Source organism: Chiloscyllium punctatum, chromosome 20, assembly GCF_047496795.1.
Source record: "Chiloscyllium punctatum isolate Juve2018m chromosome 20, sChiPun1.3, whole genome shotgun sequence".
NCBI classification, from domain to species: Eukaryota; Metazoa; Chordata; class Chondrichthyes; order Orectolobiformes; family Hemiscylliidae; genus Chiloscyllium; species Chiloscyllium punctatum.
This window is the reverse complement of record NC_092758.1, coordinates 38,943,558-38,961,390: the sequence shown is the minus strand read 5'-3', so window position 1 is coordinate 38,961,390 and position 17,833 is coordinate 38,943,558. Positions and strand designations below refer to the sequence as shown.

The 17,833-nt window shown below is 38.6% G+C and overlaps 1 protein-coding gene across 5 annotated transcripts in view; it reads left to right on the top strand.

The window, feature by feature from the left end:
• Positions 1-17,833, top strand: part of LOC140492052 (rho GTPase-activating protein 26-like) — a 284,972-nt gene that overhangs the window by 120,903 nt on the left and 146,236 nt on the right. For all 5 annotated transcript variants that reach the window (XM_072590711.1, XM_072590714.1, XM_072590712.1 and 2 more), the window contains exons 6-7: positions 10,648-10,758; positions 11,332-11,436. In XM_072590711.1, coding sequence (XP_072446812.1) covers positions 10,648-10,758; positions 11,332-11,436 — 216 coding nt within the window. The remainder of the gene's footprint in view (positions 1-10,647; positions 10,759-11,331; positions 11,437-17,833) is intronic.

Sequence of the window (17,833 nt, the reverse complement as noted above, 5' to 3'; positions counted from 1 at the left end):
CTCTGGATCTCTCGATCTCTGGATCTCTCGATCTCTGGATCTCTGGATCTCTCGATCTCTGGATCTCTCGATCTCGATCTCGATCTGGATCTCTGGATCTCTGGATCTCTGGATCTCTGGATCTCTGGATCTCTGGATCTCTCGATCTCTCGATCTCTCGATCTCTCGATCTCTCTCGATCTCGATCTGGATCTCTCGATCTCTGGATCTCTCGATCTCTCTCTCTCTCTCATGTTGTACATAGCAGCATTGACTGGAATGGAATGAGGCAACTGATTCAACTATCATTAGGGAGTGTTTTCTAGATAGTAATTGTAATTCTGTTGCATTCAAGATTATTAGGGTAAAGAACAAGGATGGGCCTAAAATCAGAGTTCTCAATTATGTGAAGTTTGCTTTTAATAGGATTTGGCCAGAATAAACTTGAAGCAGATACTTCGAGATAAATCTGTGTCAGAGCAGTGCGACATATTCAAGAAGGAAATAGGGAGAGTTCAGAGCTGAAAAATGTGTTGCTGGAATAGCGCAGCAGGTCAAGCAGCATCCAAGGAGCAGGGGATTCGACGTTTCGGGCATAAGCCCTTCTTCAGGAGAATTCAGGTCAACATATTCCAACTGAGACAAAGGATAAGACCAATAAATCTTGTATATCCCTTGATATCTAGGGCTCACAAGATTGGATAAAGAAGAAAAGTGAGGCTTATGTCAGACACTGAGAGCTCACACAGAAGAAACCCTAGAGAACTACAGAATATGCAAGGGTGAATTGGGGGAGCAAAAAGGGGGCAAGAAAGAATAACAGGTGAAAAAAAGGAAAGTCTGAAATTATTTTACAAGTACATTAAGGATCAAAGAATTGCCAAGTGAAGAGTAGGGCCCATGAAGAACAGTGATAATTCATGTATGGAGCCAGAGGACTAATTAGAAATATAAATGAGTACTTTGTGTTGGTATTAATGAGAGGGATGTTGTTGGTACAGAAATCTGAGAGAAGGGCTGAGATATATTTGAAATTAGCATAAACAGAGAGGAGGTTTGAGTGGTCTGGCAGGCTTAAAGGTAGACACATCTCCAGGCCAGAAGAAATGTATCCATGCCATTACGAGTGTCAAGAAATAAGAGCACTGGCAATAATTTTCAATTCCTCTCTGGTTATAGGAGAGGTGCCAGAGGATTGGAGGACAGTCAATGCAGTGCTGCTATTCAAAAAGGGAGTAAGGGATAAACCCGGGAAACTACAGATCAGTCTAACTTCTGTGGCAGGGAAAGTTTTGGATGCAATTCTGACTGACCGAATTAATCTGTACTTGGAGTAGCAGGAACTAAACTAGAATGGTTGGTTTTGTTAAGGGGAGGTCATGTCTGACCAACTTGATTGAATTTGTTGAAGAGGTAAGCAAGTGCTAGATGAGGGCAGTGCATCCGACCTAGTCTACTTGGACTTCAGCAAGGCTTTTGACAAGGTCTCACATGGGAGACTGATATCAAAGGTAAGAACCTTGGGAATCCAAAGGAATTTTGCAAGCTGGATCTAGAATTGGCTCAGTGGCAGGAAGCAGAAGATCATGATAAGGAGTGTTTTTGTTACTGGAAACCTGTGTCCAGTGGGAATCTGCAGGGATTGGTATTTAGGACCCTTGTTATTAGTAGTATACATAAATGATTTAGACTTGAAGTTAGGAGGGTTGATCAGTAAATTTACTGATCATACAAAAATTGATGGGGTGGTAAATAGTGAGAAAGTTAACCTTAGGCGACCAGATGATAAACAGGCAGCGACTCGTGAGGCACTGCAGGTACTACGATCTCAGCTACTTATAAAATATGTTAATGATTTAGATGAGGGAACTAAGTGCAATACATCAAAATTTGCACATGACACGCAGCATGGTTGGAAAAGTTAACTGTGAGCAGGATGCAGAGATGTAGTGTGATTTGGACAGGCTGAGCGAGAGGGCAAATACATGGTAGATGCTGTATAATATGGGTAAATGTGAGGATATCCACTTTGTGAGCAAAAATATGAAGATTATTATTTGAATATCTATAAATTGAGAGACCTGGGTGTTCTCGTGTACCAGTCACTGAAAGTAAGCGCAGAGGACTATAAAGAAAGCAAATGGAAGGATTTGAGTATAGAAACAATGATATCTTGCTACAATGGACTAGTGTTATCACTAGTCTATTAACCAAGAGACCCAGCTAATTTCCTGGGGACCTGTGCTCAAATCCAGCCATGGCAAAAGGTGGAATTTGAATTCAATAAAATCTGGGATTTAGAGTCGATAATGACTATAAAACTGTTACTGATTGGCAGAAAGCCCATCTAGTTTATTAATGTCCTTCAGGGAAGAAAATCTGTCATCCTTACCTGATCCAGCCTACATGTGAATCCAGATCCACAGCAACGTAGTTGACTCTCAACTGCCTGATGGGCAATAAATACTGGCCTGGCCAGCAATGTCCACCTCCAGTGAATGAACACCAGATAAAATTCTACAGCATAATAGTGAGGCCACACCTGGAATATTGTGTACAGTTTTGGTCTCCTTATCTGAGGAAGAATGTTCTTGGTGTTGAAGGAACACAAGAAAGATTTATTAAGTTGATTCCTGGGCTGGCAAGGCTGACGTATGGAGAGAGATTAAGTTTGTTAGTATTTTATTCACTGGAGCTTAGAAGAATTAGAGACAGTATCATAGAAGCCTAAAAACTTCTAACAGGACTAAGGGTAATCCAAAGAGATTTCTACAAGTACATTGAGAGCGAGAGAGCAACTGGAGAGAGAGTAGGGCCCCTTAAAGATCAAAGAGGTAATCTGTGTTAAACCTCAGAAGATGAGAAACCTATTAAATGAATATTTTGCATCAATTTTTACTGTGGAGAAAGAAATGAGGCTCGAGAACTCCAGGAAATAAATATTATTATTGTGAAAACAGTTCACATTACAGAAGAGGAAGTGCTGGAGGTCTTAGTAAATATAAAGGTAGGTAAATCTTCAGGACTGGATCAAATACATCTAAGATTATGAAAGGATTGGACACTCTGGCAGCAGGAAACATGTTTCCGCTGATGGGTGAGTGCCGAACCAGAGGACACAGCTTAAAAATACGGGGTGGACTATTTAGGACAGAGATGAGGAGAAACTTCTTCACCCAGAGAGTGGTGGCTGTGTGGAATGCTTTGCCCCCAGAGGGCAGTGGAGGCCCAGTCTCTGGATTCATTTAAGAAAGAGTTGGATAGAACTCTCAAAGATAGTGGAATCAAGGGTTATGGAAATAAGGCAGGAAGAGGATACTGATTAGGAATCATCAGCCATGATCATATTGAATGGCGGTGCAGGCTCGAAGGGCTGAATGGCCTACTCCTGCACCTATTGTCTATTGTCTAAATACATCCCAGGACTTTGTGGGAGGTTAGGGAGGAAATTGCAGGGCTCCTTTCAGAAATATTTGTGTCATGTATAAATATGGTGAGTACCAAATGACTGGAGAGTGGCAAATGTTGTGCCTTTGTTTAACAAGGGATGTAAAGAGAAGCCTGGGAACTATTGACCTGTGAGTCTGACTTCAGTTGTGGGTAAATTATTGGAAGTGATAACAAAAATAGAATTTATATGCATATGGAGAGGCAAGGCATGATTAGGGATAGTCAACATGATTTTGTGTGTGGGAAACAGTGTCTCTCAAACTTGTTTGAGTTTTTTGAGGAAATAACCTAGAAGATTGATGAGGGCAGAGCTGGTAATCATTATTTATTTGGACTTTAGTAAAGCCTTTGACAAGGTTCCCCATGGTAGAAGTTAGATTACATGGGTTTCAGGCTGAGCTTGCCAATTGGATGCAAAATTAACTGAGCGACAGGAGACAGAGTTTGAAAGTGGAGAGTTGTTTTTCGAACTGGAGACCTTGACCAGCAGTGTTTCACAGGGTTTGGTGCTGGGTCTACTTTTTGTTTGTCATTTACAATTGTTTGTAATTGTCATTTGTTTGTGATTTAGATGAGAATATAGAAGTATTGTTAGTAAGTTTGTGGATTACACCAAAATTGGTGGTAAAGTCAACGGTGAAGAAGGATATCAAAAATTACAGACATTTTCATCAATTGGGTCAATGGCTGAAGAGTGCCAAACGGAGTTTAATTTGGATAAATGCAAAGTATTACATTTTGGTAAAACAAACAAAAACTAGACTTGCACAATTAAAAGTAGGGCCTTAGGCAGTGTTCAAAATCTGTGGTGCTGGAAAAGCACAGCCAGTCAGGCAACATCCGAGGAGCAGGAGAGTCGATGTTTCGAGCATTGGCTCTTCTTCACTTTCCCTTCTTCACTTTCCTGATGAAGAGCTTATGCTTGAAATATTAACTCTCATACTCCTTGGATGTTGCCTGACCGGCTGTGCTTTTCCAGCACCACACGTTTTGACATTGATCTCCAGCATCTGCAATCCTCACTTTCTTCTTGGGCAGTGTTGTAGAACTAGACCTGGAGATTCAGGTACATAATACTTTGAAGTTTGCATCACATAAGGTGATTAAGAAGGCATTTTTCATGCTTGCCTTCATTGCTCAGACTTTTAAATGTAGGATATTATGTTGAGGTTGTGCAGGATGTTGGTAAGGCCTCTTCTGGAGTACTGTATCCAGTTCTGGTCACCCTGTTATAGGAGAGGGTCCAGAAAAGATTTACCACGATGTTACCAACAATGGAGAGTTTGATTTATATTGATAGGCTGGGATTTTTTCACTGGAGCATAGGAGGTTGAGAGGTGACCTTATAGAGGTTTATAAAATAATAATGATGGGTATAGATAAGGTGTCTTTTCCCTAAGGTGTGGGATTTCAAGATGAGGGCACATTTTTAAAGTGAAACAAAGATTTTATAAAGATGTAGGCAATTTTTTAACACAGAGTGATTCGTGTGTAGAATGAACTTTCAGAGGAAGCGGTGGATATGGCTACACATATGACATTTGAAATACATTTAGATAAGTATATGAGTAAGAAATGTTTGGAGGAATATGGGCCAAGTGTAGATAGGTGGGACTAGTTTAGTTTGGGATTAGGCTCGGTATGGGTTGTTTGGACTGAAGGGCCTGTTTCCATGCTGTGTTACTCTATGACAAGGATAGTTAGATGCACAAAAGATGTGCCAGGTGGTGGATCCGGAAGGGTATCAAGGGTTATAAGGAGATGGCAGTAGAATGGGGCTGAGACACTTAACCATCATGATCGAATAGTGGAGCAAACTCAATGGGCCAAATGATTTGAGTGGATAGAGGTGAACCAGTAGATGTGTTGTATTTAGACTTCTAAAAACAGTGGCATAGTGGTTCAGTGGTTGGCATTGCTACCTCACAGTGCCAGGGACCCAAGTGTTTGACAAGGTTAAGTCTTAAGTTAAGAGCCCATTTTGGAGGTAATATATTGACATGGATAGACAATTGGCTTACAGGTAGGAAACAACAAATGAGGAAAAGGGATTCTTTACTGGTTAGCGACTTGTAATCAGTGGGGTTCGACAGGGATCAGTGCTTGAACTGCAGTTGTTTTAAATATATATTAATAACTTAGCAAATGTTGTAGGCAAATTTGCAGATGACACAAAAATAGGTGGAAAGGCAGATTGTGAGAGGAATATAAACAGTTTAGAGATCTATTGATAAATTAACTAAGTGGGGAAAAGTTGTCAATTAGGAATTTAATGTGGGAAAATGTGAAGTTTCATTTTGAAAGGGAAAACGAAGAAACAATATTATTTAAATAAAAAATGCAGAAAGCTGCAACTCGGTCTTGAGGAGTACTTGTGCATGAAACACAGAAAGCAAGCATACATGTGCAGTAAATAATCAAGAAAGCTAATTGAATTATAGAATTTCTACAGTGTGGAAGCAGGCCATTCAGTCCACACCAACTCTTAAAAAAGCATCCAACCAAGACGCCCCCACCACCTCCCATCCCTGTAATTCTGTATTTCCCATGGCCAATCTACCCAGCTTGCACGTCTACAGTCACTATGGGCAGTTTTGCATTGCCAATTCACCTAAACTGCATATCTTTGGATTGTGGGAGGACACTGGAGCAGCAGAAGAAACCCAAACAGACACAGGTGTGCAAACTCCAATCACTCACCTGAAAGTGCAATTGAACTTGAGGCCCTGGCGCTGTGAGGCAACAGTGTTAACCACTGTGCCACAGGAATGTTGACCCTTATTTCAAAAGGGTTGGTGTGAAGAGTAGAGAAGTATTTTTACAACTGAACAAGGTGCTGGAGACAGAATCTAGAGTATTGTGAGCAGTTTTGTCCCCTTATTGAAGGAAAGATGTAATTTCATTGGAAGCAGTTAAGAGAAGGATCACTCAGGTGACCCCTGGTATGGAGCGATCACCTTTATCAGCAAAAGCTAAACAAGTGGGAATCTATTTGCTGGAATTTTGAAGAATTAGGGATGATATCATTGAAAAATAGAGAGTGCTTAAGGGGCCTGGCAGGATAAATAATGAGAGGATGTTTCCCCTTATAGGAGATTTAGGATTGAGGGCATTGTCTCAAGACAATTAAAGATTGAGATGAGGAGGAATTTTTTGAGGGTTGAATGCCTTTGGAACTCCTCACCACAGAGAGCTGTGGGGGCAGAATCTTAATATATATTTAAAGCTGAGATAGATGTTTGATAGTTAGGGGAATCCAGTGATATGGAGATATGGCAGGAAAGTAGATGCAAGGAATGTTGAATCAGCTATGATCTTACTGAATGGCAGAGCAGGCTTGAAGGGTCAAAAGGCCAACTCTTATTCTTTATTCTTACGGCCTTGTAGAAAGTGGTTGAGGTCAAAACGTTGTGTTTTGAAGAACGGGGTAGATATAGCTTTGGTTGCTAAAGACCTCAAGGGTATAGGGGGAGAATGGAAGTAGCTCGATGATCAATCCTGATCATACTGAATGGCAGAGCAGGCTCGATGAGTTTAATGGCTTACTCATACTACTGTGTGTGTTTCTGAAATATAGATGGCAATCAGTGGCAAATAGAATTCTGTCTAAATGTGAGGTAATGCACTTGGGCAGGGCAAATAAAACAAGGGAAGACCTGATGAACCTAAGGATCAGAGAGACCTTGATGTGCATGTCATCCAGTCCCTTAATGTCACAGAATAGGTAGATAAAGTGATTTAAAAAGGCATTTGGAATATTTGTTTTCATTTGCAAGGTTAAGAGCAGGGAGGTTATGCTATAATTGTATAAAAAGTTGGTTAGGCCAATAGATTATTATATGTAGTTTTGGAATCCCTATGTTGGAAGGATGTGATTGCGCTGGAGAGTTTGCAGAGGAAATTCACCAGAATGTTGGAGAGATTTGGTTATGAAGAGAGGTTGCCTAGATTGAGATTTTTTTTTCCTTGGATCAGAGGAGCCTTGGAGTGAGGGGGATAAGTGATTAAGATGTATGAAACTGAAGGGCATAATAGGGTAGACAGGAAGAAACTTTTCTTCTTGGCAGAGCGATCAATGATCAGAGAACTTAGATTTCAGTTAAAGGCCAGGAAATTTCAAGGGGCTGTGAAAAAGTGTTTTTTCGACCCAGAGGATAGTGGGAATTTGGAACTCATTAGCTGTAATGAAGTCTTCGTAACACTTAAAATATGAAGTGCTGAAAAATGGGATTAGAATCATTTAGATGGAGGTTTTTGACCAGCCCAGATTTGATGGGTCATGCTGAAGAGTTCTAAATCTATGATTCCATCGGAGTTTGACTAAGCTCCCCCATGCTACCATCCCCACTCTCCCACTCTGACTATGCTTATCTGCATGCCAACAGCGAAGTTGTGCAGGGCTGACTGAATATCTTCATCTGTACTATGAATAAAGATAAAAAGCAGTGAAATTTGCAGTGCAATAACTTACATTTAAACCATACCAATAACATCCTAAGGTACTTCACCGGAACATTATCAAGTAAGACTTGATACCAAAGCATTATGTTAAGATAGATATCAGTAATCTTGAAGATAAATTTTAAGGAACCGCTTGGAGAATACAAAACTAAAATAACTGAAAAGGTTTAGGGATGAAATTTCAAAGTTGAGTGAAGGAAATTGGAGATATCTAAAGAGGTCAGAATTGGAGGAATTCTGATTTCTCTGAGGCTACGGAGAGAGGAATGTTAGTCCACTGGATCACTTGAGAGATTTGAACATAAGAAAATTTTAATTCACAGTGTTGTTAGTACTTGGAGACATTGTAGTTCAGCAAGCAGAGGAGTGTTATGGACCAGGCCAGAACCCTTCAAACCATTTCAGAGAAGAAGCCCAGACCCTAACTTTACTATTGTTTTCAGCATATGTAAAGTGGATATTCCAGGAGTGATGCAACTGGTCAAACCATTGAGTTTTAAACAAAACATAATTAATTTACAAGATTACTGAATGAAACACAAAGAAAACAGAACAGAATTTAGAATAACTTGACCTATCTGAGAACCCAACAGATTGTCCCAACTTAATGATGCTGTTCCAAATATCTGCAACAATTCTCATAACTACCCCATGGCAAAAAAGGAGAAATCAAACACAGAAGAGATATCAGAGAGAAATGTCAGCGAGATTCAACATGAAACACCTTCCGTGTAGGTGTTTCTTGGACCTGCAGTCTCAAAACGACTGACTGCTTTCAGAGGACAGCCAGACTGTTAAAAACCAAACCAAAGAAAGCTGAGCTGTGAGAAGTGGCCACTCCCCTTTCATTCTACAAGTGTTTTTTTTTAAGCCTTTTTTACTGAGGCAGTATCTGTTATCTATAACAAATTGGCCCTAAAACCGTTGTAACCTAGACTTTTTGGATTTGCTGCTTTTACGACCTCTCTGGGGGAAAAAGAGCCAAGGACGATATAACCATGTTAAAGGAGCAGCATCGTCACAGGAGTGATGAGTACCCATGCTCCACAAGACTAGCGATTAATAATTAAGCTCCTTTTACATGAATGCAATAAGTGCACAATCTCTTTAGTACAGCATTCTATTGCAGGTTTATTGGAAATCAAAATGTTGTAACTAGCAAATTTTCATTGGTCATCAGTTGCAGGCATGGCTGTGTTGACACTTTCTCTGCTGTGCACTAATTTTAGTTGCAAACACTTTTTTATATGCCTTACAGATAAGTGTATATTTATTTCCTTAGAAATAAATACTTCCTTATTTCCAAATTTTATCAAGGTTAAGTATTTAATAATAAAAGACAATCTGTGTGTTTCATCTTAATTTTCCTGCCAACAAATGCAACTTATGCACGCACCATGTGAAAAAAATAGAAGCTTACATTTATAAAAATATCTTTCATGACTATCAGACCTTTCAAAGTGCTTTGTAGGCAATGATATGCTTCTGAGGTGACTTCACTGTAATGCATGAAATAATGGAACCGTTTTACAAACAGCAAGTTCTCGCAAACTTCAATGTTATAATGACATGGCAATCTTTTTTATGATGTTGGCTGAGAGAGAAGTATTGCCCTGGACCCAGGATTAAGTGATACTGTGGAGATAATTAAGATCACACGCCAAGGGACATTGTCTCCTTCTTGTTTTTAACGTTTATTAATATAAGCTGCAGTTAGTTATATATGAGTTACCAGTTAGCCAATAATATCTCATTGAATTCCATTTGCCAAAGATTTGCAAAATTCTCTGAATCTGTTTATGTTCCTTTATCACTTTGTTATCATCTGATTAACTCCATGTACCTGTTAATGTCGCAAATAAATGTGGATAAACATTTCTGTTTCTCCATTCTAGATCATCCATGTTTATGAAAGAAAAGTATAGATCCCAGGGGAATCTCATTTCTCGCACACTTGGTTTCCTATATCCTGAACCAATTACAAGAATTTCTTCTATCTTCTTTCAATTTGCAAATTTTTTTATTATATCATACACCTTCAGGAGGTCCATGTAGACAGTATCTATGTTGCTTTCTTAACTACAGTGATAGAAATTAACTCAAAATTTTAAACTAGATTAGGGTTACCTGCTTACACTGTTAAAATCCAAACAGATAATCAGTTCACACTTGCCCAATTGCTGTGTCAATGTCATTTATGATGAAGTTAAAAATCTCAAGTCCAACCGGTTTATTTGGAAGGACTAGCTTTCGGGGCAGTGCTCCTTCATTAGGTAGGTAGCTGTGGAGCAGGATCATGAGAGACAGAATTTATAGCAAATGATTATAGTATCATGCAACTGGAACAATATATTGTTCACTCTATCGATTCAGTTGCATGACACTGAGGTCTTTTGCTGTAAATTGTGTCTTATGATCCTGCTCAACAGCTGCCTGATGAAGAAGCAGTGCTCCAAATGTTAGTACTTCCAAATAACCTTGTGTGATTTTTAACTTTGTCCACCCAGTCCAACACAAGCACCTCAACATCGTTTATGAAGTAGTCATGGAAGTCCTTTCCAACTGATAAATTGCAGGTCTGTCATCTGGTTTCTCTCATCCCCCTTCTTGAATGATGGGGTGATTTCACATTTGGGATAAAGTGCTTAAAAAATGATTCTGCTTTGAGGTTGGTAACTGCAGTTCTGTTGGTTTCTGTTCTGTATTGAGTTCTGATGTTAACTTTGGTTTCTAGAAATGTTTTGCTTTGATTTACAGGCAGACAGTCAGGTTGATGTCGTCCGACAGCACTTCTACGAAGTGTCACTGGAATACGTATTCAGAGTGCATGAAGTGCAAGAACGAAAGATGTTTGAGTTTGTGGAACCAGTAGGTGAACAGTTTAAATTACACTGGCTTATAGTACTGACTCTATGCGGGTTTAAGATATCTCTTAAATGTCTGTCTTCGAGATCCCTAGTGTTTGACAATTTCAAAGCCACAGAGTTTGTTCCCACAAGTTACTTGATTCAAATGAATATTCCAAATTTGAAGGTCAGTTTACCACCAGTTTTCAATTTGCATTGTTATATCTTGTTGATTCACATGTCTGTGTTTCTTCTGCGATTATGTTAGTATTTTTGTTATCGCATCTTCCTGATTTCGAGATTCCTATCTCGAAATTTTACATCTATGTGCATCCAACCTTTGAGAGCCTGTTGCCCTGTTTAGTCTCTCAGATTACATGGATTACTTTCCATTTAAAATTGTAATAATGTTTATTGCTGTTTTAATGAGCCAATAAATTAAGGATATGCTGTTAAATATTGCATTAACTGGCTATTATGATTTCTTGAATCTGCTGACTAGCAGCCAAGTGAAAGATGTATTGAATTCAGTATGACATTTGATGAAGACAAATATTCATGGTTAATGATTGCCTTATTTGACTTTTTTATACAGTTGCTTGCATTCTTGCAAGGACTCTTCACATTTTATCATCATGGCTATGAACTGGCAAAAGACTTTGGACATTTTAAAACTCCACTTCAGATCAGCATTCAGAATGTAAGTAAAGAAGTGAATTTTTCCCATCCACACACATAAGGAGAAATTCCAGCAACAAATTTTTACCTATAATCTCTGTAATTAGTTTAATGTTTCACTCATTTTTTGCACATTCATGCCACAAATTCAAGTTGAAGAATAGCCATCAAAACAAACGAAAGTTAAAGGAGGACAGTGTTTGTTTTAAATCTTCAGATGCTGTCATTCAGGTTACTGCTGACAAAGAAAAGGAATAAGCACTCTTAAGTTTTGGGGGTTTGTGACTGGATGACTTCTTGTTAGGAGATACTAGAAATATATACAAAAAAAAAGTTGTGCATTAGGTTTTCTGTGTAGTGGACAGGACATGGACGTCATCCCCACCCCTTGAAGCTATGTAGCAGAATGACCCTACATAGCTTAATTAGTTTCCCATCTTACATTATTGAAAATCTAGCTAGATTTTAATAAAGTGTTCTTGTGTTTTACAATCTCCTGTCATCATTGACTTGTTCGAGGTTGATTTTATTTTTATCATCTAAAATGCATTCTTTAAATTCCATACAATGCAAATTCATTTAGATTGCGCAACCCATTAGTAAATCTAGCTAAGGAAGGAAGTAATTCTATCCAAAAATAATCACTTTTTCCCGAAGGTGGCACGGTGGCATTTGTGGGCGGCACAGTGGTTAGCACTGCTGCCTCACAGCGCCTGAGACCCGGGTTCAATTCCCGCCTCAGGCGACTGACTGTTTGGAGTTTGCACGTTCTCCCCGTGTCTGCGTGGGTTTCCTCCGGGTGCTCCGGTTTCCTCCCACAGTCCAGAGATGTGCAGGTCAGGTGAATTGGCTACGCTAAATTGCCCGTAGAGTTAGGTAAGGAGTAAATGTAGGGGCATGGGTGGGTTGCGCTGCGGGGGGTCAGTGTGGACTTGTTGGGCCGAAGGGCCTGTTTCCACGCTGTAATGTAATGTAATGTAATCTAATCTTATCTAAAAACTTTGCTGTCCCTTCAGTCTATTTGATATTTCATAGTCAAAGGAATTGGGAGTTCCAATTAAGCATTTAAATTTAGTAAAGGCGAAATTAGATGACCAATTTCTTTCTGGCATATTAAGCCTAATATGGAAAGTGATACACAGTTTCATATATATTAATAAGACTGATAGAATGTAAAATTCTATTCCTGATCACATTGCTAAGGTCAGGTCAGGTCAGATCAAATTTGAGGGAAAGCTCATGCACAGCAATAAATGATGATTGTAACTGTTTGAGTTGTCTTTCTTTTGTATCATCTTGGAAAAGGCACATGAATGAGGAGTGTACAGTTCACTCCAGTCAGTGTCTGAAGTATCTGGGCTTCATATTGGTTTAATTAATCAACTTAATTCTTGGATCCATCTAAGAAGGCTTTCCAATCCTGTAAACTGCCCATAGTGCTCAACAATGTTGTTGACAAACATGTGGATTGTGCTGTTTTTAACAGAATGACCACTGGACTGCAGAAGCCAATGATCTAACGATTACTTGAAAATACAGTGGCCTACTGTACAGTAATCGAATCACCTTGGAAATACTTCAATACGACAATAATGCATCTCTCATTTATAAACTTAGATTACCGTTAACTGCAGTATTTCTATTGTCTCAAAACAAAAAGGTTAAACTTAAACTTCCCTTGTGATATACTTAATAGCTCTAAGTAGCCATCATAACTTTGCAAGTTTTTTCAACCAAGCTTATGTAAAATATATGGAGTGAAATGTTGCGGATGCTGGAAAATCTGAAATAAACGCAGGACACGTTCCAAAATACTGAGCAGGCCAGGCAACATATGTGGAGAGAGAAGCAGAGTTAAAGTTTTTGATTGATGATCATTCGTCATAATACCCTTTAAAATAATGGTTACAATGTTTCCATACTCCATCTTCAGAATGCAATTTTCAATTTAGACATACCTTGCTTTTGCCTTATTTCCATGAAACTCAGCTATAGCTTTCTTCAATATTCATGTTAGTTGGTGCTGGAATTTCAATCAGTGATGGGGAATAAGTTATGAATGTTGAAAATACAAAAACATAACCATTGGTCTTGATTTTTTGAAGCCATATGCAAAGTAGAAGTGCTACAGTTTAGTCTAACTGATGTCCAGACTAGTTAGTGCTCGAGCATTAGTCTATTCTAATGACTCTTGTATCTGTAATGAATAAAATTTGAATTTGATTCCCTCATGAAATTAGAATTATGTTTCTTTTCAAAATTTATTTAGATTTATGACTTGTACGTTTTGTATAACCATCAGATTTCATGCTTGTTGTAATAAATTTGTGTCTATGCTTCAAAAATCAAAGTTGTTTCATCTTGTTTTCTGTATCAAACAATCATTGGACAAACGTCCAATTTTAATGAGTTTCACCCAGGTCCTTATTATATTCTAGCGAGTTACAATCTAGTTATAAAAAGCAATTGGACTTTGGGGTCTTGGGAAGAGTGTAACATCGTTGACTGGTTTTAGCCCTTCAAGTGGGGTACAAATTGGATTCTGTGGACCAAACCTTAATGTCTTGGAATCTGGCTCCCTCCAGCAAAAGTTCAGTGCATTGATCAAAGAATATACCTGATCCTATTAGCTTGGTGTAAGGGATGATGACTACAAAATATCAAAGTTCCACAGCTGGAGTTCCTCGAGCATTGGGTCTCTGGTACTATTGATGCTGGACACTCCTTTGCCTGCCCTTTCTAGTTAGGTACACCAAAGCCAATACTATTGTTGAGTTTGGCTGGTCAAGCATCTTGTATTGAAAGAAGGATATGTGAGCAAATAATGAGTGCAATTTCAGTGGCTTGGTATGTTAATGAATATTCATTGCTTGCTGGTGAATAACTGGGAAGATAACTTGCATGAACCTTCCTGAAAACTTAATACCAAAACTTTTAACCTGACTTCAAGAATCTGAAGATTGTTCTCCCATCCAATTAAGTCACGCTCCCAACTTTCTAAGTGCTCTGGGTGGACAGGGAAGATCTGCCCTATGTGGTTCTTTTCACTAGTTTTACTTCCAAAATGTATTGCTTCACAGTCTCTAAATCGGACTGCATCTGCCACTTTTGATTTCCCTGTTTGGTATGTCTGTATCATTCAGTCGTTTTGTGTGTAAGCTGTGGGTCAGTTGGTAACACTCTTCCCCTTATTATGGTTTCATGTCCCATTGCAAGACCTAAAACTCAACAAGCTCTCAGATGCACTGTCTTCTGGATGAGATGTCAAACTGATGATCAACTTAAGGATCCAGCCTCAACAGCTCTCTATTGTAAGGAATTCCACAGATTCACCACCTCCTGAGAGAAAAAAAAAATCCTTCTCATCTCTATCTTAAATGTTTGGCTCCTTAGTTTATGATTATGCACTCCAGCTCTTTACTGTCCTATGAAGGGAAATGACCTCTCTGCGTGTCCCTTGCCAAGCCCCCTAAGAATTTTGCATGTTTCAATAAGGTTTCCACTTGTACTCATTGGAGTTGAAGAGAATAAGCCCAACCGATGTAACCCCTCTCCCTAAGAAAATTACATCCGCATCCCCGTTTACCCTAGTGAACTTTCTATGGAATGCCTCAGGTGCCAGTATATCTTTCTTTGGACAAGGGGACCAAAATTGTCCACAGTATGCCAAATGTTGTCTGACGATTACTGACCAGACCTCCCAATTTTACACTCACTTCCCTTTGAAATAAAGGCCTACCTTCCATTTGACTTACTATTATCTGCTGAACATGGATGCTAGCTTTTTTTTGATTCATGCATGAGGACACCTGAATCCCTCTCTGCTGCAGTTTTCTCAAACCTTTCCCTATTTAAATAATATTTCGCTTTCCTTAACCCTAATCTTACATTTCCCATGTTATATTCCATCTGCCAAGTTTTTTGCTCACTCACTTAACCTACCTATATCCCTGTCTGGAGTACTTGCCTTCTCACCTATTTCTTTCTGTCATCTGCAAGCAAGGCAGTGGTAATTTCACTTCCATCCTGTAAGTTATTAATATACATTGTAGATAATTGTGACCTAGCACGGATCCCTGTGGTATTCTACTAGTTACAAGTCCCATCCTGATGTTACCCCCTTATCCAAATCTCTGACTTCTATTAGTTAGCTAATCCTCTATACATGCAGCTGTTACTACCGGATCTATGGGCTCTTGTCTTTTTAAGTAACCTAATTTGTAATACTTTATTAAATGCCTTTTGGAAATTCAAATATACTACATCTACTACTTCCCCTTTTACCAATGCTGCTTGATACCATCTCAAAGAAGTGGAAATCATTTATCAGGTATGATTTCCCCTTTATGAAGCCATTCTGACTCTGATTGATTATATTAGGGTTTCCTAAATATTTTAATATTGCATCCTTTATAATAGACTCAAATGTTTTCCCAATGACAGATGTTAAGCTAACTGGCCTATGGTTAACTTTTTTTTTGTCTCCCTTTTTGAACAAGACTGTTTTCTTGGCAGTTTTCCAATACTTTGGAAATTTTTCCAGAATCTAAGGACTCTTGGAAGATTATTTCCAGTCCATTCACTATCTCTCTAGCTACTTCCATGAAAATCCTTGGATGCAACCTGTCAGATCTAGGGGACTAAATAACTTTTAATTAGTCATCCTAAATGTTTTCTCTGGTGAAATTTATTGAGTTTATTTTATTTCCACCTTTAGCCCCTTGATTATTTTATATTTTGTAATACTGTTAGTATCCTCTACCATGAAGACTGATACCAAGTATGTGTTCAACTCCCTGCCATTTCCTGTGTCTCCATTATTTTTTTCCCATCGTCAATTAGTAAGCGGCCTATATTCACCATTGCCTCTGTCTTTACATATTTAAAGAAGCTGTTATTATTTTTGTTACTTGCTAGTTTGCCCTCATTGTTTGTTTTCTTATTTTTTTTTGTCATCTTTAGTTGGCTTTTATAACTTGCCTTAACTCTAATTTACCACTAATCTTTGTTGTATGATCAAAGTTGGTTTATACCTTTCCTAAAATCCTGCTCCCTCATTTCAATATACATGTGCTGTGAGTCAGAAACTTTGTTTAAAATGTCTACCATTCTTCCTCAACTATATTTTCTATGAAAGTCATTTCCCAGTATACCCCAGCCATCTCTTCCCTCATTCTCTTGTCTTTGCCCTTGTTTAGGTTTAGCAAAATTATTTCCAAGCCAAGTTTCTCGCTGTCAAACTGAATGCTACATTTTACCATTATATGGTTACTATCCCCTCTAGGATCTTTTATTTCTGAGATCATTTATTAAATATGCCTCATTATACATTATCGGGTCCAAAATAGCCCAATTCTTGTTTGGACCCACAATATATTGTATTAGGGAAACTGTCCTGTACACACACTTATGAATTCTTCCTCATAGCTAGCCCTGCCTGTTTGACTTTCCCCATCTCTGAGAATTAAACTTGCCCATGATTAATGTACTATCTTTGTGATTTGTCCTCATTATCTTCTGGTTTATTCTGTGTCCTACTGATAGGAGCCTTAAAGACACATCCACTACTGTCTTTCACTTGTTATTTCTCACCTCTAGTATAGGTATTCAGTGTCATCTGATCCAAGTATGTCATCTATTTCATACTGACAAGGCCACCCTATCACCAGCCCTCCTGTTTTTTTCCTAAAGGTCACATACCTTTGAAGATTCAGTTCCCAGCTTTGTTCTCCTGTAACCATGCCTCTGTAAGGTTGTACCTATAAACCTGTATTTGTGCTTCTAATTAATTTATTTTCTTCCAAACGCTAAGCACATTCAAATAAAAAGCCATTAATCCTGCCTTATTATACTTTGTTGCTTTTGCCTTCTTTTTGTATGCTTGCATACTCTGTCCCTCCTTGTCCCACTTTGGATGTGATTGTTGAAATAGGTGCTCTGCAATACCACCATATCCTTTTTATTTGCAAGCTTATATTTCCCTCGGAACATTTTGTCCCAGGACTGGTGCCAGTTCTCCATGAAATGAAATACATTCCTCCTACCCCAATTAATTTATTGCTTCAACATCAGCTATTTCAACACAGTTTGTGGATATATGTAGTGATCAGTAATTTCTGATGAGCATGGTTTTTTTTAATCATCTGAATTAAATCAATTATCGTTGTCCTACTTACTCGATGTTCTTTGTTTTAACCAATGCTGTAATTTCTGAGTTTTCTTCTTTGGTTCTGCTGTTCTGTTTAATTTGGTATTATCTTGACCAATTTGCTGTAAATTTGATTCCAAATCATTGATGTAAATTAGAAGCAGCAATGGTCCCGATGCTGATCCCTAATGGCCGACTGAATGTCCCATTCCTACTTCTGCATGATTTCTCGAACAAGTGGCTGTTGTGCCCTACCATGAAGCTAATTACT